Source organism: Penicillium daleae (genome assembly GCF_028827525.1).
Source record: "Penicillium daleae strain IBT 16125 chromosome Unknown utg000009l_segment0_segment0, whole genome shotgun sequence".
NCBI lineage: Eukaryota > Fungi > Ascomycota > Eurotiomycetes > Eurotiales > Aspergillaceae > Penicillium > Penicillium daleae.
The window spans coordinates 1,390,154-1,413,973 of NW_026623157.1; the positions used below are offsets into that span (position 1 = coordinate 1,390,154).

At 49.2% G+C, this 23,820-nt stretch overlaps 8 protein-coding genes across 8 annotated transcripts; 3 read left to right on the forward strand and 5 right to left on the reverse strand.

Annotated features, from left to right (window-relative positions):
- Positions 1 to 78: 78 nt before the first annotated feature.
- On the reverse strand, positions 79 to 1,156 carry N7458_011639 (uncharacterized protein; the record flags this gene model as incomplete). The annotated part of the gene is made up of 3 exons (XM_056915021.1): positions 79 to 689; positions 758 to 1,001; positions 1,088 to 1,156. 3 exons carry the CDS (start codon positions 1,154 to 1,156, stop codon positions 79 to 81), a joined length of 924 nt encoding a protein of 307 aa, XP_056759775.1.
- Positions 1,157 to 1,703: 547 nt separating this feature from the next.
- On the reverse strand, positions 1,704 to 3,337 carry N7458_011640 (uncharacterized protein; the record flags this gene model as incomplete). Its single annotated transcript, XM_056915022.1, has 3 exons — positions 1,704 to 2,729; positions 2,784 to 3,092; positions 3,149 to 3,337. The coding sequence occupies 3 exons, from the start codon at positions 3,335 to 3,337 to the stop codon at positions 1,704 to 1,706; spliced, it is 1,524 nt and encodes a 507-aa protein (XP_056759776.1).
- A 465-nt stretch (positions 3,338 to 3,802) lies between these two features.
- N7458_011641 (adenosine deaminase family protein) lies at positions 3,803 to 4,900 on the forward strand (the record flags this gene model as incomplete). Its single annotated transcript, XM_056915023.1, has 1 exon — positions 3,803 to 4,900. The coding sequence occupies one exon, from the start codon at positions 3,803 to 3,805 to the stop codon at positions 4,898 to 4,900; it is 1,098 nt and encodes a 365-aa protein (XP_056759777.1).
- Positions 4,901 to 5,021: 121 nt separating this feature from the next.
- On the reverse strand, positions 5,022 to 6,490 carry N7458_011642 (DUF3712 domain-containing protein; the record flags this gene model as incomplete). Its single annotated transcript, XM_056915024.1, has 3 exons — positions 5,022 to 5,683; positions 5,780 to 6,204; positions 6,270 to 6,490. The coding sequence occupies 3 exons, from the start codon at positions 6,488 to 6,490 to the stop codon at positions 5,022 to 5,024; spliced, it is 1,308 nt and encodes a 435-aa protein (XP_056759778.1).
- Positions 6,491 to 9,680: 3,190 nt separating this feature from the next.
- Positions 9,681 to 10,268, reverse strand: N7458_011643 (DUF3759 domain-containing protein; the record flags this gene model as incomplete). The annotated part of the gene is made up of 3 exons (XM_056915025.1): positions 9,681 to 9,850; positions 9,973 to 10,119; positions 10,253 to 10,268. The coding sequence occupies 3 exons, from the start codon at positions 10,266 to 10,268 to the stop codon at positions 9,681 to 9,683; spliced, it is 333 nt and encodes a 110-aa protein (XP_056759779.1).
- Positions 10,269 to 15,263: 4,995 nt separating this feature from the next.
- On the forward strand, positions 15,264 to 16,077 carry N7458_011644 (uncharacterized protein; the record flags this gene model as incomplete). Its single annotated transcript, XM_056915026.1, has 4 exons — positions 15,264 to 15,429; positions 15,488 to 15,539; positions 15,641 to 15,824; positions 15,922 to 16,077. The coding sequence occupies 4 exons, from the start codon at positions 15,264 to 15,266 to the stop codon at positions 16,075 to 16,077; spliced, it is 558 nt and encodes a 185-aa protein (XP_056759780.1).
- A 1,244-nt stretch (positions 16,078 to 17,321) lies between these two features.
- On the reverse strand, positions 17,322 to 21,086 carry rgsC (putative intermediate filament protein (Mdm1); the record flags this gene model as incomplete). Its single annotated transcript, XM_056915027.1, has 1 exon — positions 17,322 to 21,086. One exon carries the CDS (start codon positions 21,084 to 21,086, stop codon positions 17,322 to 17,324), a length of 3,765 nt encoding a protein of 1,254 aa, XP_056759781.1.
- Positions 21,087 to 21,485: 399 nt separating this feature from the next.
- N7458_011646 (bifunctional phosphatidyl-N-methylethanolamine N-methyltransferase/phosphatidyl-N-dimethylethanolamine N-methyltransferase) lies at positions 21,486 to 22,364 on the forward strand (the record flags this gene model as incomplete). Its single annotated transcript, XM_056915028.1, has 5 exons — positions 21,486 to 21,534; positions 21,614 to 21,653; positions 21,722 to 21,738; positions 21,812 to 22,238; positions 22,292 to 22,364. The coding sequence occupies 5 exons, from the start codon at positions 21,486 to 21,488 to the stop codon at positions 22,362 to 22,364; spliced, it is 606 nt and encodes a 201-aa protein (XP_056759782.1).
- Positions 22,365 to 23,820: the final 1,456 nt, after the last annotated feature.

Consider the following 23,820-nt stretch of genomic DNA (forward strand, 5'->3'; position numbering starts at 1 on the left):
AGGTGACTCACAAGCTAAGGCAGCATCATTGACAGAATCGAGGCCAAAGAATTAATATTAAATCTATGGTTCAATGTTTCATATATCTTGACCCCCTCCATACCACAGGCGGCCCCTCCGGATCACAAGTGCCTGATCCTGTCCAACAACCCATTCACCTTCTTTTGGATAGCTACCGTCAGACTGTGGCCAATATCGGCTTTCTAAAATTTCGTTGATACGACCAATTCTGTCGACCAGTAATTTGACTCGAGCAGGATCAATCACTTCTCTGCCTTCTGCTTGATCAACAAGAAACCCATCACGAGTGATGAATCGTGCGATGGTAATGTGAGCTGACGGGACGATATAACGTGAAGCAACAGGCAGACCAGTTTGACGAACCAAGTCAAAAATGTCCCGGCGAAGGTGGTGATATGTGTACTGATCCCCATGGCCCTCAGAAACTCCCGCTGGGCCTTCGCCTGCGGCGGGAACGAAGCTCAGAGCAAGTGCCGCAGAGTCAAAGCTCACCATTGGCTTCAAGAGCCGGCTTTGATGTTTGAGGGGATATCCTGAGATGTTCTTCTCGGTGACATTCTTTGATGATTTTAAGGTTTGGACAAGCTCGAGGATCTGTTCTGCTGTCAAAGAATGGGCCACTTCCAAGACGGTCGTGTGGAGATTTCCAGGTGGCATCAGCCAAATAGCTGTTAAGGACAATGAGTCAGTGCGTGATGCCTTGAGGGTTTGAGAACGGTGTTTGCAATCTACTTACAAGGAGCAACATCTTTCAGTTCGCTTTGAACAAAGGCGATCAAGTCTCGGATATGGGGAGGAGGTCTAGCCCAGATGACGAGGCAGTTGCGAGGGTCGAGGTATCCTTCTTCTTTGGCAGGACCATCAAGACGACGCAGGATCTCGTCTATAGACCAGCCTGGGAAATCTTCTGCCAAAATTTTTGCCTTTTGTTGCGCATTTCGATTTGTGCGATGGGTTTCATAGCGCGATTGCAATTGAGTCTTTCAAGTCCGCATTAGTTTACGACTCGGTGCCAGTCACGCCGTAAGTATTCTTGGGTGGCTTGAAAATCAAAAAGGTAACTTACCGGGTCATTATTTGACTCTGCAATCAACACCTGAAAAGGGTTGTCTTCTGAAATCGACGGAGTGATCATTCTGGCCTCAGTCACTCGACCATATGTCTCTGATATGACTTGACTATTTCGGTTTCGAGAGAGATGTTATACTTCCGACGCCAAGCCTAATTTCCCAGTACGCGCAAACTGACTCATGTTGCGGGTCTCAACCACCATGAATCTTCGGCTAAGGGTCAAAAATAGTGTACATAGCCACCCCCTAGGCTAGCGGGGATGCTTACCAATCTTGCACCAAAACGTACATGATAGGTCGCGTCGGTACCAGATTCTACTTGGACAGGACCATCGCGGGTTATCGGGCATCTGGAGCACCATTTCGAAACTTGAAAGTCCAATTGTCAATTAATGATGAACTAATGTATAAGATCATCATGTTGGATACTGCATCCTGTTCTAGCAGCCAGAACGAATGGACACAATAGCGCTTAGAGACTGACACTTCTGAGTTGACAGCATTCAGCTCCAGATCAATTCAAAGGATGGAGTATTTTCAATTGCACTGAGTGTGACCAGAAGACTGACATCAACTTGAAATCCCGAAACAGCGTCATTTGAGCCCCTTCAATCAAAATCGATACCTAAACCCAGGCGTTTTCCAGTCCGTGATATCCTCGTAGTCATTCGATACCAATTGAACCTGATTTACCATCTGTCCAACATTCTTTGCGTTCGGATCAACATCCACGACTTTACCACCACCAACTGCGCCTGCATTTCCCGCACTTCCTTCGAATCCCTCTGCTCTCACGCGACGAGCATTCATCCATTGCAAGTAGAAGCGTAGACACAGGGCCAAAAGCACAGCCAACGCATAGCAGATCATAATTGTGCGGAATGCTGTGTCATATGTGGGGGCTTCACGACTGAGAAAGAACTGGGGTCCCGAGATGTTTCCTGCGCAGTATGCTAGGAACAGCAAAGCGGTCATTGTCATTTTCTTCGTCACTCCACGGTAGTTCGCCTGCACCAGCGACATTGCGAGTGGCATCGCGGCCGGGCCAGTTGACAGTAGGAAATACCCGAATAGTTGAACACCATGCACAACGTGAGCACGGGAGTAGATGATCGCACTGCCAATCACACATGGAAGAATGACTGCAATAATCAACAGACAGTTCATTTGGCGAAACCGACCAGCAAGCCAACCAGAGCCGGTAATTGCAGCGACAGTTATAAGAGAATAGGGAATTGTAATCAGCGTCGACTGCAGACTCGTAAATCCAAAGGACTTGATCACGAGGTTGGCAAAGTTCTGGGTGCCTCCATTGGGAATTTGTGTGAGAATTTCCAGCCCGAAAATAAGCCAGGTCTTTGGGTCCATGAGGCATTCGACGACCTGATCCCACCTCCATGCAGTCTTTTCGGTCGCACCGGTTCCAGCAATGACGACTCGATTAGCTGCGAACTGACGCTCCTCTTCTGTGAGGAACTTCGCGGTCGAAATGGAATCTGGGAGCAACATCCAGATAGCGAATCCCCAGAGAAAAGTAAGGATACCGAGGATGATGAACATCCATCTCCAGGGCCTGACATGGTCATCGACATGTCCTAGGCCATACGCAATAAGGCTAGCCGCAATTCCGCCGACGCTCTGAAGATAATGAATTAGGACATGGCACAAGTTTCGCGGCCGAGAGACACTCACATTTCCAGCAAACCACATGCCCGTCCGTGTCGGGATCTCATCACGCGTATACCAAGTCGACGTGATAAACATAAATGCCGGAGTAATAGTTGCCTCAGCGACTCCGAGGAGGAAGCGAACCGTCATGAGGCCGCCAAAGTTTGTACAAGCCGCAGTGAGCGCAACTACAGCACCCCAGAACAGGGTATTGGCAGTCAAATATTTAGCCGTTGGCAGGCGAGTAATGAGCAAGGTAGTTGGGTATGCCCATGCCAAATAGCCAAAGTAGAAGATTGAGGATACCCAGCTGTACTGTTGCCCCACCAGGCCCTGATATATCAACATAGTCAGCACTTGAATTTTCGCTTCGTGGACGGAAATCTTACCGTGTCCTCAGTTAGACCAAAGACAGAAGCACTGGAAAGAATGGTCTTGTCCATGAAATTCAGCATATATGTGAAAAATAACAAAGGCACGAGTCGCATGTCGATCTTGCGCAACACTCGTTTGGCCATGGCCATGTCCGACCCCTGCTCCACCATGGCTTCTTCAACTGCAGTGCTAGATTCTGGCATGATTTCAAAATGTCAGAGATGTTGAAAAATATAATCAAAGAAGTATTGTCCCCAGTGATCGAGGAGCGAAAGGCAACGACTGTCTTTTGTTTGCAGACAGTCCATCCCTGCCTTATCTTTCCCCGCACTTCGATTGGCTCGGGCAAGATCCGCGCGCCCTTGAACGTTATCACTGATCGAACATCGTGAAGAGGGCTCATTATTGGGTGAGTTGTCTAGAGATCAAGCCGTATCCACAAGGCTAATTTAGTACAATCTGTCCCCAACAGGAAGCTATTCGCGTGGTTGGTAAAAAGGGTCGAGGGGCCGTCGGAAAATGCCGACATCGTCAAGCTAACAGCTTCTCTCTGGCATACTAAAAAGCCTCGGCAATCCTCCAGTCACTCTTTCGGGAGAATTCTCTACAGTCTCTTTACCATTTATTCACCAGCCACGGCTTGATTGGGGCGCTCACTTCTACCCATCATGAACGGCCTGGCTATCAGTCCCTTCATAGCAACCTTGCCCAAGGTCGAACTCCATGTACATATTGAAGGAACACTCACGCCAGCTCTCCGGTGGGAGCTCGCCCACCGCAACAATATCACTCTCCCATACGCAACATTTGAAGACCTCAAAGCTTCCTATGCAGTGACATTGAATCACCGACCGGAGCTCAATGGCCGTCAGCCCGGCATCCCGACCTTTCTCGAAGCGTATTTCGCAGGCTGTGAGGTCCTTCGCACAGAGGAGGATTTTTACGATCTAGCAATGGCATATCTGCGTCGCTGTGCAGGGATGAATGTGCGCTATGCTGAACCCTTTTTCGATATTCAAGCGCATACCCGTCGAGGCGTGGCTGCGACCGCAGTCTTAGGTGGTTATCTACGCGCACAACACGATGCAGCGAGTCAGTTCGGTGTGCGCTCGCAGTGGATCTTATGCTTCCTTCGGGATGAGCCCGTCGAAAAAGGGTTGGAGGCGTACGTTGAGGCGAGACCTTGGGCCGCTGGTACAGTTGAGGGCGGCAAGGGGCTTTTCCATGCCGTTGGGCTCGCCAGCAATGCATACGAAAGACCGCCGATGCTGTTCGAAGAGGGATATGCCCTTGCAAAAGCGGATGGTCTGCACGTCACAATGCATTGTGATTTTGGACAAAAGGACACGCATGAGCATATGCATGAAGCCATTTTCCAGGTTTGCGATGGCCAAGGGTCTGAGCGCATTGACCATGGGCTTGACGCCGAGGATAGAGAGGAGTTGTGGCAAGGTCTGGTTGATCGAAAAATTGGATTGACCTTGTGCCCCCATGCGTATCACCGGAGAACAGCGACGGATGTTCTCTTTCCCAAAATTCGAAGATTGCGCGACAAAGGAGTGAAGATTTGCATCAATAGTGACGATCCGACTCTGATGCATGATGTCTGGATTGATGGGAATATGCAGAAAATCTATACATACTGCGGGTTTAGTAAAGCTGAAATGGTGCATTTGGCGAGGAATGCGGTGGACATGTGCTGGGCCGAGGATGATGTGAAGAATGCTATCTATAAAGAACTAGATGAGGTGGACGTTCATGAATGAAAGAATATTGGTCTTTATTTCTCGATGAAAAGGCAGTTTTATCTACGTTGGGCTATATTGTGTGAAGGGATATCAAGGTATCATTTCGTTAATAGAGTCATTAAGGAGGAACATTAAGCATTCAATACATCGCCATCAGAGAATCAATCATTCCATTCCGCCTTTCCGGACTTACATCATGGAAGGCATCTTGCACATCTTGATCCTCTTTGAGGAATTGTGCCAAGTCAAATCTCGCCTTGCCATCATCCTCGTACCGACGACCAAGGGTGGAGTTTATATTACCGGTATTCCCAAAGATACTGGACAATAGTCCGGTAACATTCTTCCCCTGAACAAAATTCTTGAGCGTATTCTTCAAGGTATCGGCGAGACCAATATCCGTGGTGAGAGTGAGCTGGCGCAAAATGTCTGTATAATATTTAACAACAGTACCATTCCAAACAACCGAAGAAGTGGTTGCTTGGAGGCTCAAGTTTCCGGATTTCAGAGCAGAAGCTTCGGCTTTGAGAACGGCTCCCAAATTTGAAAGTATAGTCTTTAGATCGATAACTCCAGTAAGTGGGTACTTGTTGTCCCCAGGTACGAGGGTCACTCCTTTGATGGTAACGTTGCCGATAAGAATATCGCCACTCTTAATATCCAAGTTCAGAGTGCCGACTTCGAAATGTAAGACGGTGGGGTTGGGGAGTGTAATGTTTCCGATGAGGTTTGTGCCGTCGCTTCTCGCGGGGAGGAGTAGTGTCGAGTCAGACATGGCGAAACCTGCAAACTTGTTCAAAGCTGGAAGTCATTAGCAAGGGATTGAAACTGATGGGCAAAGAAGGAGCCGAAGAAGAAAACAAGCATTGATGACGAGTAAGGAAAGGAAAAGCTTACTTGGTGCGACAACGTCCTTGTCCATCGTAACATGAGACTTTAGCACACCCAAATAAGCAGTCATCTTGCCATACATGGCCAGTGAGGTTTTCTCCTGGAAAACGGCTTGCTTGACAAACTTTTCCCAGACGGTCAAGTTTTGTATACGCGTGAACTGATCAGAGACACCAAGGGTATAGTTGCCTTTGATCGTTTGACCTGGAATGTCAACTGAGACATATGGATTATCGTGGCCATACTCTCGCTCGAATAAGTTGAGTGTCACAGGCTCAATACGAACAGGAAGCGCAAGCTTCAGGTCCACATTGGCTTGCATCGTCATGATCACAGAGTCGGGCTTTGGCTGCATCACTTGCGCATTGACGAGCCATAAGTCCGACTTGTTTACCACCAGTTGTGCCACGGCAGGGATAACAACTAGGAAGCTTTTGAGATGTTAGACCGGGGGTAAGAAATAGAATGCATAGGTAACCAGTTTCTTGAGACTCACAATATAGGGAGAAGAATTGCAAGGAAGATCACATTGCCGACAAGATAGACAAGCCAGAAACGGCGCCAGTGACGGCGCCACTTTTCACCACGAGTTTGTGTTTTGGTCAAGGAAAGACCGCTAGCAGACTCGGTTTTGGCAAGTCCATCATCTTCCTCTTGTCGTGAAAACAGTGGTCCACGGTGGGCTCCTATCACGAAATCCTTCTTCGTTTTGGGCATATTTTCTGGACCGCAGCTTTGCTTGAACGAGAAAAGCGAAGCTCGGCTGGGGCCTCCATTTTAAAAGGTGCTCGGATCTAGTTCATGTGAAATGACTGCATCAGCAAGGCAAGACAAGAGTCTTGGTAGTGTTACTAGTACAATGACCGAGGGCATGATTCAGGTGCACAGCTAAAGTTCTGTAAATCAGGAAGGTGGAGAGCGGATCGTCCGTTCAGTTCCCCATAGTACTGTAAATTCACGATCTGCAATATATTGCGGGGATGCGGGGGTAGAAGGTCAAAGGAAGTGCAATATCAAGGCAGGCATCCTCTGAGGAACTCTAACCCGGAAAGATTTAAGGCGCCGAGAGGTCCATGCTAGATTATCAGCGTTATCTCCTCGGTATTTCGGGTATTTAAATGAAGAAATTCAATTGCTTGTGATATTCCGTTTAGCTATTGCATTGTTGCAGGCACTGATCTTTGTGATTCGTTCGCCCCTACGCACAGACTTCTTGGGGCTTGGATGGATTATGCGGGGTATAGGGTATACATATAGGCTATATCGATCTTCATCTATCAAGGCCATCTCAAATGTAGGCAATCACCAGAACCTTCTAGGTTTCGTGTCCTGGATGGGATCAGGAACCAAATTTCGGGGTGGTCGTTGGGGCTATAATTCGTTGTCGTCTCATGTCTGATTACCCCTTCAAGATGACGGTTCTATAGGGGTCACTTAACGTACTGCTATCCTACTTGCATTTCCGATACACCTGTGCTCATAATTCTGAAGGCGCTACTAATATTGCCAATGCTATAGTTTTTTGCATGTTGTATGTCACCGATCGTCAAAAGACCTCGGCCGTTGCCAACGAAGCACTGACCTCCAACATTCACAGTGGCCACAGAGCGAGGTCTATAACCTGTCCAATCAGATCAATTTGATATGTCAATTCGTCTTTTCTGGGACCACGGGACTGATACTCGAATAAAGAAAAGAATAGGGAATCATCAGATGAAGAGTCAAGTCAAACCTCCCTAGTTACCCCAATATTAATGAAGTCTATCCAACCATGGTATAATACTGTGGGTGAGCAATGATGACAAGCACAGAGCATTGTTGACGTAAATTGGCTGACTTGAATAAATATAGAAGGTTCAATCAACGGTGATAATGGAGTGACAGATAGTGAGAGATGACCCACAAAAATGAGATTGGTCAAAGGAAGCCGTGCGCTAAAAGGTCCACAATGGCGGACAAGGTTATTTGAACAGTTATCACATGTCGTTCGACCGAAACATATTTAGCGGCCTTTGAGACTAACAGTGAAGACTATCTTCACCTCCAAGTATATTTCCCGACATAATCTTCCAAATTCCAAGCCATTCATCCCTAAAGGTCCAGCTCCGACTTACTGAAGCTCGTTCGACAAGATACCTCGTCCTCGGTGAGAATACCGAATATCATATCACGTCGACTATGGTCTTCTCTCGACCGACAGATCAAGATCTTCTCTAAATAAATGCAACGTCGACATGATGTCTCGAGAACAGGCGGGGACTTGAAATAATCAACAAATTGGTAACGGCACGAGATGTAGCGATAGGAGGTACTACCTGGATCATGCCAGGAGCTATGACGTTTCGCCTTTCTCAGACATGTATCGAGAGAAGGTCTCCGCCGTCTTCTGAGCATAAGAGAGGCAATTTTTATGCCCTGCGCGTTATGTTCGAAGTGACTTCTCCAAGCAAGATCCTGTCCCTACCACCAGTGAACGTGCCAACCAATAGGACCTGGTCAAGTATATTTCCTATACTATACTATCCTATACTACATTCGAGCAGTGAAAATTCGCGTACCATGCTTGAGATATGGGGTATTAGTGTATCAATTCCTATATCAAAGGCCTTACGACTATGTCCAGAGTCTCTTTGTTTATCGTAAACACCTTGAACGGTAATTACGGGTGTTACTGATAATCAATCTCCTACTTCAGATCAAGCCTCATTATCAAAGGTGTTCGTAGTGCTGCTATTCATGATTACCGAAATCTCTAATGGGATTCCACAAGTTTGAACCCCCGTAGAGACGTTCATCTCATCAGTTCTGCTTCCGAAGATTGATTAACGAATTTTGTTTGAGCTATCCAGAAAGGCATGGGCAATCGAAGCCTATTTAGCTAGATGTCTTTCTTGGTCTCTAAAGTCAGACTTTGGGCTGCCACTATTAGCTAGCGCTCCCAGAATAAACAAGGAGATTATTGGGAGCTGGACGGAGGCTTGTATACAAAGTATTGCAAATTAGTATTCCAATTTCCAATAGGCTCTGATCACGGGATTTTATCGCAGGATTTCACCCTTTCAATTTCATGCTTTGATTTTCAATCACCATTGAAACCTTAATTATTCACTACCAAATCAACGAAATTTAATTTGACTGCCTTGGAATCATTGAAATCAAAATGATTGAAGACTAAATCATATAAATAAAGGCCAGGTTATTGACGATATGTTGAAGGGAAAGCTTTGAATTGCATTGAAAATGAAATGAAATGCAATGGAATTGAAATGGAAACCGTTGGAAGAGAATCATGCAAACTCAAAAACTTGAAATTCAAAGTAGTAAAACCCCCAGTTACGCACATAACCTTTCAGTGGCTTCAATCACGTGATTAATAAAAGATATCGTATTTAGCACCTTATCAGTCGTGGGGCCTGTTAGCTATCGTATCTATTAATGAATAAACAATTTATATACAGTGAGTATTTAGTTAACGAGATAGAATGTGAAAGAAGCTAGGTCAAAAAGCTTCACAATGAATCAATAGAATTACTTGAAATACCATACCGCTTTACCATAGAAATGCTTCCAGAGTCGGAAGCAAACACCTCTGAATAGACAAGTGTAAAAGGATAGCATATCTATAAGCAATCGTGGTCTACAGTTGCGATGGAATTTCCTGAAGTAATAGGCAACCCTGGGGCCAGGAACACGTGTCTCTACGTGGTCATGACTCCAGAGGATTCTATGTTTACTAGAGCTAAACCAATCGAAGCTACCATGGTCTGCAACGCACTACACGAACGCAAAACAGAGCAACTACGCCAACTACTCTCTACGCACCACGTCAAGCAAAGGGTTGGAATAGTCATTTAATTCCAGATTCATCAAGGCATATAGCCGACATAATCATATTCCAGAAAAACACTTAGTAGTTGAACCGGCTCTCATCGACCTGCTCAATGTGCTGCTCGGCCTGACGCTTAGCGCGCTCACGGTCAATGAAGTCCAGACCGCGGGTCTCGACCTCACGGTCGATGAAGGCACCAGCGAAACCGGCCATGATCTCCTTGGCCTTCTCGTGGCTCTGGGGCTGGCCTGTGATAGGGAGGGGTGTTAGCCTTGCAAGATTCCAAGTGATGGAGTATACAAAGCCAGGCTAGGCAATGTATAGCGGATAGCGAGATAGACGAGAGACTAGGAGTAGGATTGTGTCTTACCGTTGCGGTCGCAGTGCTGCTCGTAGGCCTTGGCGGCCTCGTAGGAGGCAGCGCCGGCGATGAGCTCGTGGGCGAAGGAGGCCTCGTGCTCGCGGTTAACGCCGCCCTCGTTGTACTGCTGGTACGAGTCGGACTGGGGAGAGTCGTCTGTTGGGGGGAAGGATAAGGGGTTAGTGAGGTGTTTTTTTCCCCAGTTAAACAGGTATCATGCGGGGGGTAGTAATAGATGGATAGAGGGATGGGTGATACGATCAGGTAGCTATGCCATTGAGGTACTTACCAGAGAACCAGCCCATTGTGACGGTGATTGTAGAGTGATTGAGGTAGATGAGGAAGAAGAGAAGATGTGGGATGAGGAAAAGAGAGGAGGGGTACCGACGAGGGGCGAGGGAGGCCATCTAAATAGCGCGCGGTGGATAACACAGCACACCTCCCGTCAGTCGTCCTCCACGAGGGGGGCAAGTCACGGCTACGTGGCTGAAGCAGTGAAAATCGGTCGAATTGGACGCCACTTTTCCAGTCGGGCATGGAGCTGCCCGTGTGGATGCTCCACAAGTGAAGACCTCCAAGCCTGAGAGGGCTGAGATCCTCGCTGGTCTCTCTCTGGTGGCGGGGGCGATTCGCCGAACTCACAACTACAGTATCATTGGCGCCAATCGATTGACTTTGCCTGTGTTGTCTTTTCCATTTTTAAAACAAAAACCCACTCCTGAGCCAATCAGTCTGTTGCTCGGTTTCCGCTGCCCCCAGACCCGAAATTAGGGGGAGCGGGGTGGTGCAAGGCGTCATCATGTAGAATTAGGGACTACAGAATAGGTACATTTAAATACTACTATCGTGAGGCTATACCAAGTATCTACTGTATACAATTGTCCATCAAACGGTGTTGCTGCCTGCCAAGATGGACAAGCTCTCTGATCACTGCTTGGCGATAGAAGCCAAGTCTTTTCGTGTCCACCACAGCAGACCCCTCTTGGGATCCATATTTTCCCAATTTCCATTTTCCAGCTCGGTACTGCAGCCTAACCAAGTGGGGCATTTCCATGGGCTATGTATTTAATACATCACCCAAAGGGGGGTTAAGGTCTCACTAAGGACTAATGAGGACTAACCAGGGCCTACTAACGCTCAATTGGGAGAAGACAATACGCGGTTCGTACGGTGGCTACCATGGAGGGGCAGCCCCTTCCCCACCAGCCGTGTACACCGCTCAGTGGTGTGTCATATCTTATTTCCAGACGGAAGACAGCAATGGTTTTGGATCAGGGGAAGTCAATGATAGGAGAAGCTCAAGTCCTACAGTCGTACAGTAACTGCAGCGGGATCGCCATGTCATGTCAATCCTGTATGTATCCTGCGGCCTACCGAGGAGCGGTTGCTGCAATGCGGGCAGTTACCCCTCCCACGGGTTGGTTGGTTTCCGTGTTTCAGGATGCGCCCAGTACCTTTCCAGGAGTCAACTTTCCTCAGGGGTTGAAGAGTGTACTATTCATAGATCTCTACGCTCTATGCTTATCGCCACTCTCAGTGTATCACCAGAAATTACTCTCGACGGGAGAGACAATAGATTGTTACAATGTGGACTGGCGAGAGGGCTACCCCACTACTCCCTTTCGTGATCTGAGATGATGTCATCACAATCGCCGTCCCCTTCCTACATGTATTGTATGAGCCCCTGTCAATTCGCGCCGATTGTGGCAACATAGGATGCAGTAATGAGTAAATATAGTAGTCCAAGTATCAATCCATAATTGAGAAATTTGTCCCATCCAATTAAGAGCGGTTGTGTCATACTTCGTCAGGGCGAGCCAACTGATGTACATTACAGTGCTGTTTCATAAGTCTCCGACCGCTCAGTTGATGACATAATATTCTGCTAGTCAAAATTTTTGTCTGTTGCTTCAATTACAAGGTAGTATTTCATATTTTTGAGTCAGTAGATGGACTTTGATTACAATTTCAAATAAAAGAACAGTAGGACAAGATCTCATATTATTTTCTTGGCGTTTTATATACAGGCCAAGTTCTCACTGAGGGCGGAAGACTAGGCGGTAGAGCGGAGGTGGTCGAAGACTTATGAAACACCACTATACCATTGCCCGTTGGTCCGAAGAGGGGGCGCAGGGTAACACGTAGGTACAGACCAGACCTACTCATAGAAAGAGACTCAACCAGGATTCTAGAGACGCTCTTTTTCACAATTTGTAAGTACCGACCACCTACAATACTCTCAGAGGCACTATAAATTAATGCAACCATTATTCATCATCATATAACAGGTGTTTCAACACCTCTTTCAACATCTCTGCCTTGATCAATCAGAAATTAGGAACTTCTGCTCAGTCGCCTACTCACGTCTAAATGCGCTTATTGTAAAAAAAAAAGCGGTATAATAGGCTTCGCAGAGTCGAAGGAGGTCAAATAGAACACTTTTCAGGCCAAGATATACATGATCTAAGTCAAAGTTCGTAGCACTGCTCAGCTTCATGCTAATGATAGCTAGACAGTACTATAAAGCAGTGCTCAATTGCGGTCCCCGCTACATATGCAAGATCAGGATCTTAGTGCCTCTGCTTTAGGGTCGATCATAGTTGTAGCATACATCCTCCATGTCCTATCCGCTCAGAAATCAAATACGACTCGATTAACTGCATCATGGGAGATAATGAGACGAGCGAGTATAGCCTGTCTTCTTGGGTTGGACTCCACGAAGAACAGTGTCTCTTGATTGTGCTTGTGCGAGACCTGTAGCCAGCCAAGAGTATCTGCAAGTCGATGATGAGAAATGGATATTGGGTCATATCAATGACAGAAATCATCCTACTACTTACTGTATCTTCAACTTGTTACCCATCAGAATATCCCGACCAGGGCTTGGAATGAAAGTGAATAAAAGGCGCGTGGTAGGAATAGCTTCGGGAATGGAATTGAGGCTTTTCGGATAAGGGGGCTATACCAGCGGTGAAGGGTACCTGTAGCTATTTAAGTAGTCTTCACACTTCTTATAGAATAGAGAAAACTTTGTAGATACGATAGTTTTAGACTCTCTTATAGGCTCGGTGGTTGGACTGCTCTAAGAGGACGCTCTCAACTCCACCCTCGTTGCAATCACAATAAGGTCTACATCGTAGCTGATGGATAGGGTTATCACACATATCTACCGACAAATACTGGACTTCTAGACTACTAGACCCACTATCTAGCGTCAACAAAGTTAGCTCAAAGCACTCCACGCCCCGTCATTCTCGGCCTTGAATAACCCTCGAACTCAAAACGAGTAGCCAGTCAACATATCCCAAGGCGATTGGGGTGAGAGAAGCAGCTACGTATTTGCAACTATATGATTAGCCTTCAGGCAATTCCTCCCAAAACAGGCCCTTGAGTTGATTCATCTACATTATACAGCGCTTCTGATACCATGCACTGCAAACCCCCTCCATGAAAAGAGTTGCTGAAGGGCCTGTGTCCAACAACTGCAATATGACCTGTCATATAGTTACAGTTTACTATCATTTGCTCAAAGAATTCGAGATTCTAATGGATGGGTTTCACGGATATCAAAATCTGTGTATCCCTCCTGAACCGATAGAAGCAGGAATCATCCTTTAGAGAGACCAGCGTGGAACGCAAAATCGTTTGCATGCTCAAGACAGCCTTTCGCGAGGGTGAATGGCCGACCGTACAGTTACAGTATGTACTCACTATAGCCCGCCCCCCTTGACAATAGCGCTCCGTCATACCCAATCGGAGAATTGGTTTGGATTGGGAGGAATGCTGCTAAGCGGTGTCAATGCTTTGTTTCTTTGTTTCTCCTATCTATCTCTGTTTTTGAGGGAAGGGGGAGCATCAGAATGTGTCAGGAATTTAGGATTTCCGGGGAAGTATGGGGGCAGTTCATTCCACAGTGGCAGTCCTGAATGAGCTTAAGCCTTGCAGGGAGACCCTTGAGACCAGACCGGTCAAGGAAGCACTCCCTCTGCTTCGACCAACGGATTCTGCACGGTCGGGGGGGTATCGCTGGTTTGTGAGCTGGCGGTCGAATTCCCGTCTTCTCTCCTGAGCAGTTTTGTTGGGAGCTTCACACCTTGGAAGGAGGGTTTTGAGTCTTCCACTCTTTCTCAGATAAGTGTTCCAGGTTGAATCTTGCTCGACAGAGTCATGGAAGGGGTGGCCTGCAATGTCACCATCACCATTGTGTGGCTGACGAGTCATAACGGCAAGCTCGGCGTGGGGTAAAAAGCCCAGGATCCACTTTGGTCCATCGTAGACGATCTTCCGGGCCCCGTCTTAAGCTGCGGGTGTGGGGAAGGGAGTTTGGTGGATGAGAGAGGGTTCAATGGGTCTGGTCTGGTCGGATTGAGTGGAAGAGTGATGTTCGGATTGAGAATAGTAGGCATAATTGAATTAGAGATGGAAATGGATTTGGATCTGATGGAGGAGGAAGAAGGGGATGGCATGTTGGGGAGGGACGTGGGCTGATTCGCAGAGTCGCGTGTGCTCATGACATCAGGTGATCAGGGGGCGCTTTGCATTGGACCACGCCCGACAGGTTGGAGTGGCCATTGATATGAATTCGATATCATTATTGAACAAGAAAGAAGCTGTCTGTTCTTTAACATCAGATGTTATATTCCTCTCCTCTCTCATCGCCGATGGATTGTCCAGTCATCATGATGACTGGACTACTTGGCCGTGGTCTGAAATAAAGTCAGAGTGGAGCAGAATGCGGGGTGCAGCTCCAGATTGGTCCGAACTAGCGCCAATCCATCGCCCCTTCTGATGTCAGTTGCTCGTGTGATCCGAAGGTGCCGAGAGGTAGCTGGCAACAGAATGAAGTAGAGGCTATCCAGATCGCGATTCATCAAATGCGGCTCAAGGTCCAAAGTCAAGAAAGTCTCCAGAAGAGACGAACTCGAACCACAAAGCTTGCCCTCGTCCATACTCGTGAAACAAGGTCGAGCCCGTTCCCGCAGGTACAAGCCTCACTGGGCCAAAGTAACCTTGGCCTGGTACTGGGGTGGTACATCCAAGTCCAGTTGGTACTTGCCTCTACTTTTTTGGGTTTATGCTGGACGCGGAATGACATCCATGACTTTTCAGAGTCTGGTAACAGGCACGACTCACGAGGTCACCTGCTCTTCCCCCCTCCTCCTCCCTCGCCTCCCTTCTTATCCGGCTCTCCCCCCTCTCCTCTTCTTTCTTCTTCTCTTCTCCTCCTCCTTCCATCAATCAATCCTGATCTCACCAAGAATCTCTCTTCTTGAACCCAGCTCCCAACAAACTCTCCAACCATGACTGTCCCTCTCACCAAGGTTGATTCGGCCATCGCCGGTCTCTCCATACACGATGAGAAACCCCCTGCCCCTACCGAGAAAGAGGTCAAGGGCTCCAAGAAGGAGAAGACGCATCGTCGCGCCTCATCCACGGCGGACGGAGTATGGAACGTCAAGGACCTAGGTATGTCCCGTCATGATGGACTCCCTACATCATATCATATACTCACCCTCTCTGTCAGAGGAACAAAAAATCGAAATCACCCTTCCCATTGAGACACAAAGAACCGGATGGTAAGTGACACCCGACCCTGACCCCTCTCCCATCCTAGTCCCAACCCCAACCACCATCAGCCCACCCGGGTCCTCTTAACGATAACTAACCTGCCACCCAGGAAACTCAACACTTCACCATCAACGGTTGATGACAGGGACATCCTCAAGATGCACCTCGTCAACCCTCCCGTCAAGAGGATCGACCTGCACTTCCCACTGGGTCTGGAAGTCACCGCCCGGAATTCAAAGGGTGTCACGATCAAGGACGCACTAGATGCCATCCACAAGCAATTCAAGAAGAAGGTACGCATCCATCGTTCTATTGCATCCCTCTCCCCTTCATCTATCCCCATCCGCTGTCTCCCCTCACCGTCGCTATCCCATGACTCACACCCTCCAGGCGGACGACGAACTGGACAAGCCCTACCTCGCTGGCTTCGAGTGGGACAAGGAGGAGTGCTGGACACGCCTCATCGTCCACCAAACCAGCACAAGCACAATCCCAAAAGAGCCCAGCAGCAAGAAGTCCAAGAAGAAGAACAAGGATGAGGCATAGATTGGGTCATACCCCCTCCTACTCAGCCAGTACTCCCCACCACTACCTGGCCTACCCTTCCACTTCCCCTTCAATGATTAACTCCTTACATTCTTAACTATTTTTACTCCCTCCCACTTTCACTCTCTATGATTCTTCTCTGCTCTGCTCATTCACCGTCACGACCACACTGAAACGACAAGGGTTGACATACCCTCCACCCCCTAACCCACACATTATCACTTCCCCACGTCAACATCCAACTACCCCCTTCTCTCCCCTCTTCTTGTCTCGTTCCTTGCCAGTTCCTTCCCACGGGAAGTCGGTTCGAACCGTCCCGGCAAACACGCCACGGACCGTTCCCATTCCCCTTCTTCCCATCGCGCTGCGTTGCTGTTTCGGTTCCGGGACGTAGAAACATGGATTTAAGAGAGGGCGCAGGGTGTGACATTTATCTTTTTATCTTTTATCTCTATCTTTATCTTTTCTGGTCTGCTCGTCCTGTATCGTCCGCCTTTTTTTCTGCTGTCTTTTATCATCTATGCCCAGCGGGCTGTGCGGTGTACACACCTTTCCCTACTTCCTTTCTTCTGGTGGTTTTCTTTTACCATCAAGAGGGTGAAGAAGGGGAACTTGGTGGTCACCGTCCCAGTGTGAGCAACCCGGTTGTTCTGGGACACAGCGTGTCCAGTCTCCATTTCCATCGTTACTCAACTCGGGGAATATCCAATCTATTAATTTCCAAGGGGATACATCTGTTCTCTTTTCCCAGTAGTTCATTATGTATACTATACCACTATAGCCCACCAGTCCATCAGTCCATCTATCAACCCGACGTTAGGAATGGGCGCCACGCTAACAATGCCGTACCCACCGCGAGGGCCCACAACCCGCGCCTTAGCCTCGATTCCTCGATAAGCGATTCCCACAATCTTCGACCCTGGCCTAGAAAGTGCAGATTCGGAGAAAATTTGTACAAAGGGAGGGTCTCGTTTCGATGAGTGATAGGCAATGCTTGCATCGGCTATGATGGAAGAGGAATATCATGTGCAGACATTATGAATATATACATCAGCGACTGGTTCGTCAAGGCTGGAAAAAAAAACAGTAACAAAAGAAATGAAAAGGGAAAAAAAGAAAACAAGCGCAAAATACCCTAACGGCAAAATGCTATGCTAGCAACGCTCAAGGGCAAAAAAACAGTCAACAATCATAAAGTGAAAAAAAAAACTGTCGATGGGGTGTGCAAGTGCAAGACGGTTGGCTCATCGGGAACGACCACTCTCCCTAGCACCAAACAAAACCAGCACAATCTCATCCAACACGGTAAAAGCCAGATGCGTATTCAACGGGCGGGTATTAAGCGTCGCAAAGATACGTCTCGCCGCAGCCTGCGCATTCGCGCGTCCCACCACATTCCCCGCCAAATCCGGGATAAGCGTCGCAAGAACGACAGTCGCCTCAGCGCGACTCTTCAGTCTCTCCTGTGCAGACCGGGACTCGAATTTACGCAAGACACCGCCAGGAAAGAGATTATCGCGTGCGATGTTGAGATACCGTAGTAGCGAGTCATCCTGGAATAGCGAGCGAGCGCTGTCGCGGACTTTGCGCTCTATGGTCCCGCCGAGGAGTTGGTGGAGGACGACGACGACGGCGCGGCCGCGGAGCCAGTTGTTGCCGCGGTTGAGTTCGAAGGCTTCGAGGAAGAGGTCACAGATGGGTTTGATGAAGGGTTCTAGTTCGCGGTCTTCGAAGGCGTTTAGTTCTGCTTCGGCTTCGGCGGTTGTGACTGCGTCTTCGGTGGCGAGGGCGGGATCGTGTGCGGCGCTGGTGCTTGCTTGGGCGGTTGCGGCTGAAATGAGGTTCTGTCCTGCGGTGGAAAGTTGATCCAGGACGCCAAAGTTACCCAGGAAATCATCCATGCCGTCGGCGACGGAGTTGTAGATTCGTGTGACCAGGTCTTTGGTTTCGCCTTCGGTGCCGCGGGTATTGGCTTCTTCGCGGGGGAGGATGGCGCGCTGGGAGAGGAATGCTCGGAGATCGCGGCTGCGGCAGACTTCGGGGAGGAGGAGAAGTTTCTGGAGATATGATTCCAGAGCGAGGCGTCGCTTTTGGAGGAACTCCTTTTGCAGCTTCATGACCATTCGTCGGCGTGGGAATTCCAGGTGTCGTACGGACGGGTAGCTCATGCGTAGCTTTTGGTGTAGCTCGTGGAATTCGCTGTAGCGGCGTGCAACGGCCCAGGAAGCGGCAGGCATTTGTTCGCCAGCATTGCGTTGAACTTCAACGACATCTGCAAGAACAGTGTTAGCGGATTGATCTTGGGTTTTCGGGTCGATGGGGGGTCTCTTACACATTGCAAACTCGCGCCCGTCATCCTCCTCCTTGCCCACAACGATAGACTTGATACGCACCGTGGAGCGACCATACAGACTGTTATCGCTCTCTTGGATAATGTACTGCTGGCGTTGCATCTCTTTTCGATGGATTTCACGCTGAATGCTGGCCTTGGACTTGCGTAAGATGCGCAGCTCAGCTGTGTTATTGGTCAACTCCGCTTTGCGGGTGAGCGCTTCAACGACGGAGTCTTGTGTGGTGAGCTTGTCGATATCGGCGGTGAGAACTTCGATCGCTTCTGTCAAACCGAGATCGCCGGGTGCAGCTTCGTGGACCTCATCTGCAGGGTCCTTTTCATCGTCCCCGACGGGTTCCTCGTACTCATCTTCGATGAACTTTTGTTGGTCTGTGAAGAGGTCGTCTTCAAAGACGCCAAGACGTGATCCATCATTGACCAGGCCTAGCGAGGCGATGCTCTTCTTGGTCTTCTCCGTAGGAAGACGGCTGTCCTGGCGCAGACCATCAGACGGAGTCTGCCCTGCCATTTCGGGGCGCTCTGCGCCAAACAGGGACGATGAGGAGACACCATCACTACTTCTCAGGTCACTATTCCGTAGATCATCCACCTTGCCGTTTTTCGGCTCGTTGGTAATAATATCATTCAAAGCTGCTTCCATGGTCTCCAGGACCTTGCTTTGAGTGGCTTCACTCTCCCCATTCTGCGAATCCTTGCCCAGACTGGCTGTAGACATGGCAAGGTTATCAGTGTCGTAATCGTCGTCAAATAAAGGTGCAGATCGTTCCGAGTCAATTGATCGTCTCGGTGAGTCATCATCATCGAATAGTTTACCCATGCTGCGCACGTCACTTGATGACACTGCAGCTCGTCGGAGATCCTTTGGTGGCTTAGTCCCAGGCTGCGAGCTGGTTCGTACGATGAGCGGCGGCAGGGGTCGTCTTTCGGGGGCCTCAAAGGTCACCGTTGGCGAGGCCTGACGAGGAGCTGGTTGAGCACCCGAAGCCTCGTCTGAGGCGAGATACTTCCAATAGAGATCCGACTCTTTGAACTTTGGGTAGTAGGTTGACTCTAGCTCCTCCAATACAGCCGACTGCGTAGTCAAGACGACCGTTCGAGCCTTGCGGTATTGCTCGGGAGTTGCACGCTTTCCAGCACTCAAGAAACTTTTGACCGCGCGGCGAGATTCTTCAGAAACCTTGAGCTCGGCTTTGGTGAGATAGGTCTCGCTCAGAAGCGCCAGGTCATTCCTGTCTGCAGAGGTCCATGTTACAGTACCGGATGAGGTCTCGTCGCCGAGGCTATCCTCCAGGGGGTTGCGGAAACCATCTACCACGATCCAGTATTGAACGAGAGACATGAGGCCTTGACGATCCATGAACTCCATAAAGTACGATAGCCCAGACGCATTGTGCATGACTTCCACAAGCGATGTCTCCTGAGGAGCAGGAACGCTGTCCCGGCGAGCTTGGACCTGCGCAGGAGGCAATGTAGCAGTCTCGCCATGTAAGGAGAGCTTGGCAACCTTTTGATCCAAGACTCGTTTCCCCGTTTCCAGCCGGCGAAGATAGACCTGGTCCTGTCCTTCGATCATACTCTCCCGCTTCAGTTGGCTGGTCACGAGAGCACGGAATCGACGAGCATCAGAAAGATTATTGCAACGTCTGATGGTCCGGACAAACCGCTCAAAGGCACGTTCAGTATCATGAGGCGCCAGCTTTGGGAAAGATTGTGCTCGTTTAGACTTTGGTGCAGGGGATGCATGCTCGTCTAGAGCAGCTCGCAATTTGCGCACGGTTTTTCGATCCTGCAGAGCCGTCCGCCCATATGCTTCCATCAATTGATTCCATGTATCGGGGTCTGAGAGCGCGTTCACAACTGGAAACAGAATTGCACATGCTATGATTTCTCTAATCAACACGGATACAATCCTGCTCTTGAGCACACTCTCGGGGAAAAGCTGAGGAAGCAGTCCCACGGCAATCTTGCGCAGGTACTCCTGCTGCACGACCTTCTGGTCAGAGGCTGAAAGCGCTACCGCGGGGTGCAGCCGACCATCGCGAAACTTGTTGGCAATAGCCAGATCGAGCTCTTCAGATTCTGTCACATTTCGATTGAGATTCTTTCCGCGCACCGAACGCTCAGCAACGTCAAACTCGCGTAAATGGGCTGTCAAAATCGGAAAGATGCGCGACACAATAAGCGAAATCACGTCCTCTGCCAACAGTTTGTCTCGTAGATTATCCAAAGCCACTCGTGTGACTCGATCGATATCGTTCGCAAAAGCAGGATTCGGAGTGATATTGTGATACCACGAGGTAACGAATTGGCGATTCACCAGTGACAAGAGTTCATCGATTGCCTCCGACACGACGAAGGATTGCGGGTATAGCGGTCTGGGACGATATCGAGCGATTTTGCGAGCATTCAACACCTCTTTTCGCCAGTGACCCGGAGTGATAAAGGCGACCGAGACCTCCTTTGAGTTTTTACTCTTATCATTCCTGCTTCGGGTTGTCAAAATAACCAGGCCGAGCAAACCAGCCGTGGCCAAGGCGGCCCCGAAGGTCAGAGCATATCCGAGATATCGAAGGATCGGCAACCAGCGTACTACCAGGCCCCAGGCGATGAATCCACCGACGCCCGCTAGAACCAATTCACGACGTTGAAGGACCATTCTCCTCGTAGAGGTTTCAGAGCTCCACGTCGCATGTCGATCATCCGGTGAAGCTCAGGAGCGAGGAGCTCCCCGACAGTTGCGATCAAGGGCGCAATAACACGAGTTTTCGAGGAAGTTCGGCCGGCAGAAGTACAGATCGCTTCGAGGATCGTAACTGAGGAGGCGATGAGGAAATTAAAGAGGACTGCCGATGCCGAGGGGCTATCGGCCGAAGAGCAGAGCTTCGGCGAGTCGAGCGGACTTGCGACAACCCGCATACAGATCCCGTGACTACGCAGAAGTGGAACATCATTTGTTTACTTAAGCTGCCTCGATTGACCAACTTACCCAAACCCAAAACTTCCCCCTCTCTGTCCTTCTACACCTTCTCTACCTCACACCAACGGTTTCTGCGTCATGGCCAGTCTGACCGATTTTGTCGATTTCACTCCCAGGTCCCTGGCGTGTAAGTTGAGCTTCAACCTTTCTCCAACCTTGTTTCTTTCTCCGCATTTTGCATGTGATTGGGACTGACCCTCCAGCAGTGGCCGCGGCGACGATTGCGTTCAATCCTATTTTCTGGAAGTGAGTTGGCCTTCAGCAAAAATTTTTCAGTCTGAGCTTGAAACAGCTAACTAATCCTGTGTGAATAGCATCGTTGCCCGCGCAGGTTCGTCCAAGTCCTGTACCCGAAAACAACAATTGGTACTTTTGTCGACTCGGCTAACACTAGTCCATCACAGAGTACAACAGCCATATCCTGACGCGTATCTTTGGTGGTCCTTACAAAGGATGCTACTTCCTAGCTATCACCATCTTCTCTCTGGGCATTCTGCGCGACCATCTGTACCAGGCCGCCCTCGATGAGCAACCCTTCTACGCGCCAGTGCACCAGCCCATCATCGGCGGCATTCTCTTCGCCGTCGGCTCCGTCCTGGTGTTGTCCAGCATGTGGTCTCTGGGTGTGACTGGCACCTATCTCGGTGACTACTTTGGTATCCTCATGGATGCCCCCGTCACTGGCTTCCCGTTCAACGTCACCGGCTCGCCCATGTACTGGGGCAGCACCCTGAACTTCCTCGGCGTCGCTCTTTACAAGGGCAAGGTTGCTGGTATCCTTCTGACCGCCCAGGTCTTTGTGCTGTACTGGTTTGCCCTTAAGTGGGAGGAGTATGTGATATATATGCACTGTCTTACTGAATCAAGCTAACCACAATTTCTAGCCCCTTCACCGCCGAGATCTATGCCAAGCGTGAGCGTGAGCGCGCCAAGAAGTCTGGCGGCAAGAAACAGTAAATTCTTCAACATGATGGCGAGAACTGTCAAGACATTCAACATCTACAACTCGCTTGATAAGTTTCGGACCCGTCAGAGGTCGACAGACAAGACAACAATCCCACGACTACGCCAATCACAGCCCGGACACACCTTTTCGAGCTGCAAGATGGCATATATGCCCAGCACACGGATACATCCGGATCCGAATCTTCAACGATGCTGGAAGAGTAGACGATAAACCTCAACTTGCCTACGGAGCAGAGAACAGACGGCCGAGCGCGAGTGCGGCCGGGCCATGGCCGCTTTGCTGGACGAGTGCACCCTCCTCTTTTATTGATTACCCCTACGCGACTATGTACAAGAAAAGTTACCTATCCACCCAATGCGACCAGTATACCAGTGCGGACAGTCCTTCCAAGTTGGCCACCCTGTTGATTGTAAATATGAACCAGCTATGCCAAGCATGGCTCTGCGCATTATAATGCTTTCTACCTAATTTTCTTTGCTTGGGACCAACGGGCGCCACCCCCAACCTATTAATTCTATGGCTGTTTGAATCCTTGCTTGAGGTGATTTCTATCGGGGTATTTCGTGTATCTATTTAGAACGTTAACCTACGTCTGACTAGAGAGACCCATTGCGACCACCGACTGGACGCCTATTCTCTGCGACAGAAAGCCTAATAGAATCCTGAAATTGATGAAGTCTCACCCACCCAATGTAACTGATATCATACGGCTGTCTTTCAACAGGTCTTTCAACTGGGCACAACAATCAGAGTGGCATGGAATCTAGCACGATTAGAACTATGAGCCCTGGCAATAAGACGGCTAATGGCAAAGTACACAAAGTAGAGGGATATCCGGTCTTTTTAAGGCCACATGCATCCGAGAGGATCCCCCCATGCAGAGAGCTATCAAATTGCCACATCAACCACGTAATCGCCGATGGTTGTTATATTTGTCGTTGAATCACTCGGCCGTATTGATCGTCCGCGGAGTGCAAGATTGGGATTCCAGCATCGATCAGGATACCCGTATATTCACCTGCTTCTTGCAGAGGCCAAACAAGAGCATCAAGCCGAACCACACCACCAAATGCATGACACAAGAAGCAAGGAACAAGCTAATAACGCCCACGATCACCCACTTTCCTCTTATTATTCCCCTCCGCCATCCTTGAGTTTGGACTTTACCGCGTCCGCCAACGACGAGAGGGGATCGGAGGGGCCTAGGTTTGAGACCTTAGTACCCCGAGGCGGGCAGATGAGTCCAATTGGTGTCATGCCAGAGTTGTTTATCTTTATGAACCCATGGTCCTCCGGCGCATCCGACGAACTATCCAACAAAACCGGGTAGGGGGGTGCGTCAGATACCGAGGGGGTCAAGTCCTTAGACTGTCTACCACTGGCAGACCGCAAGTTCTGAGACTGTCCACTACCGCCAGACTGCGAGCCTGTGGTCGATGCATTCTC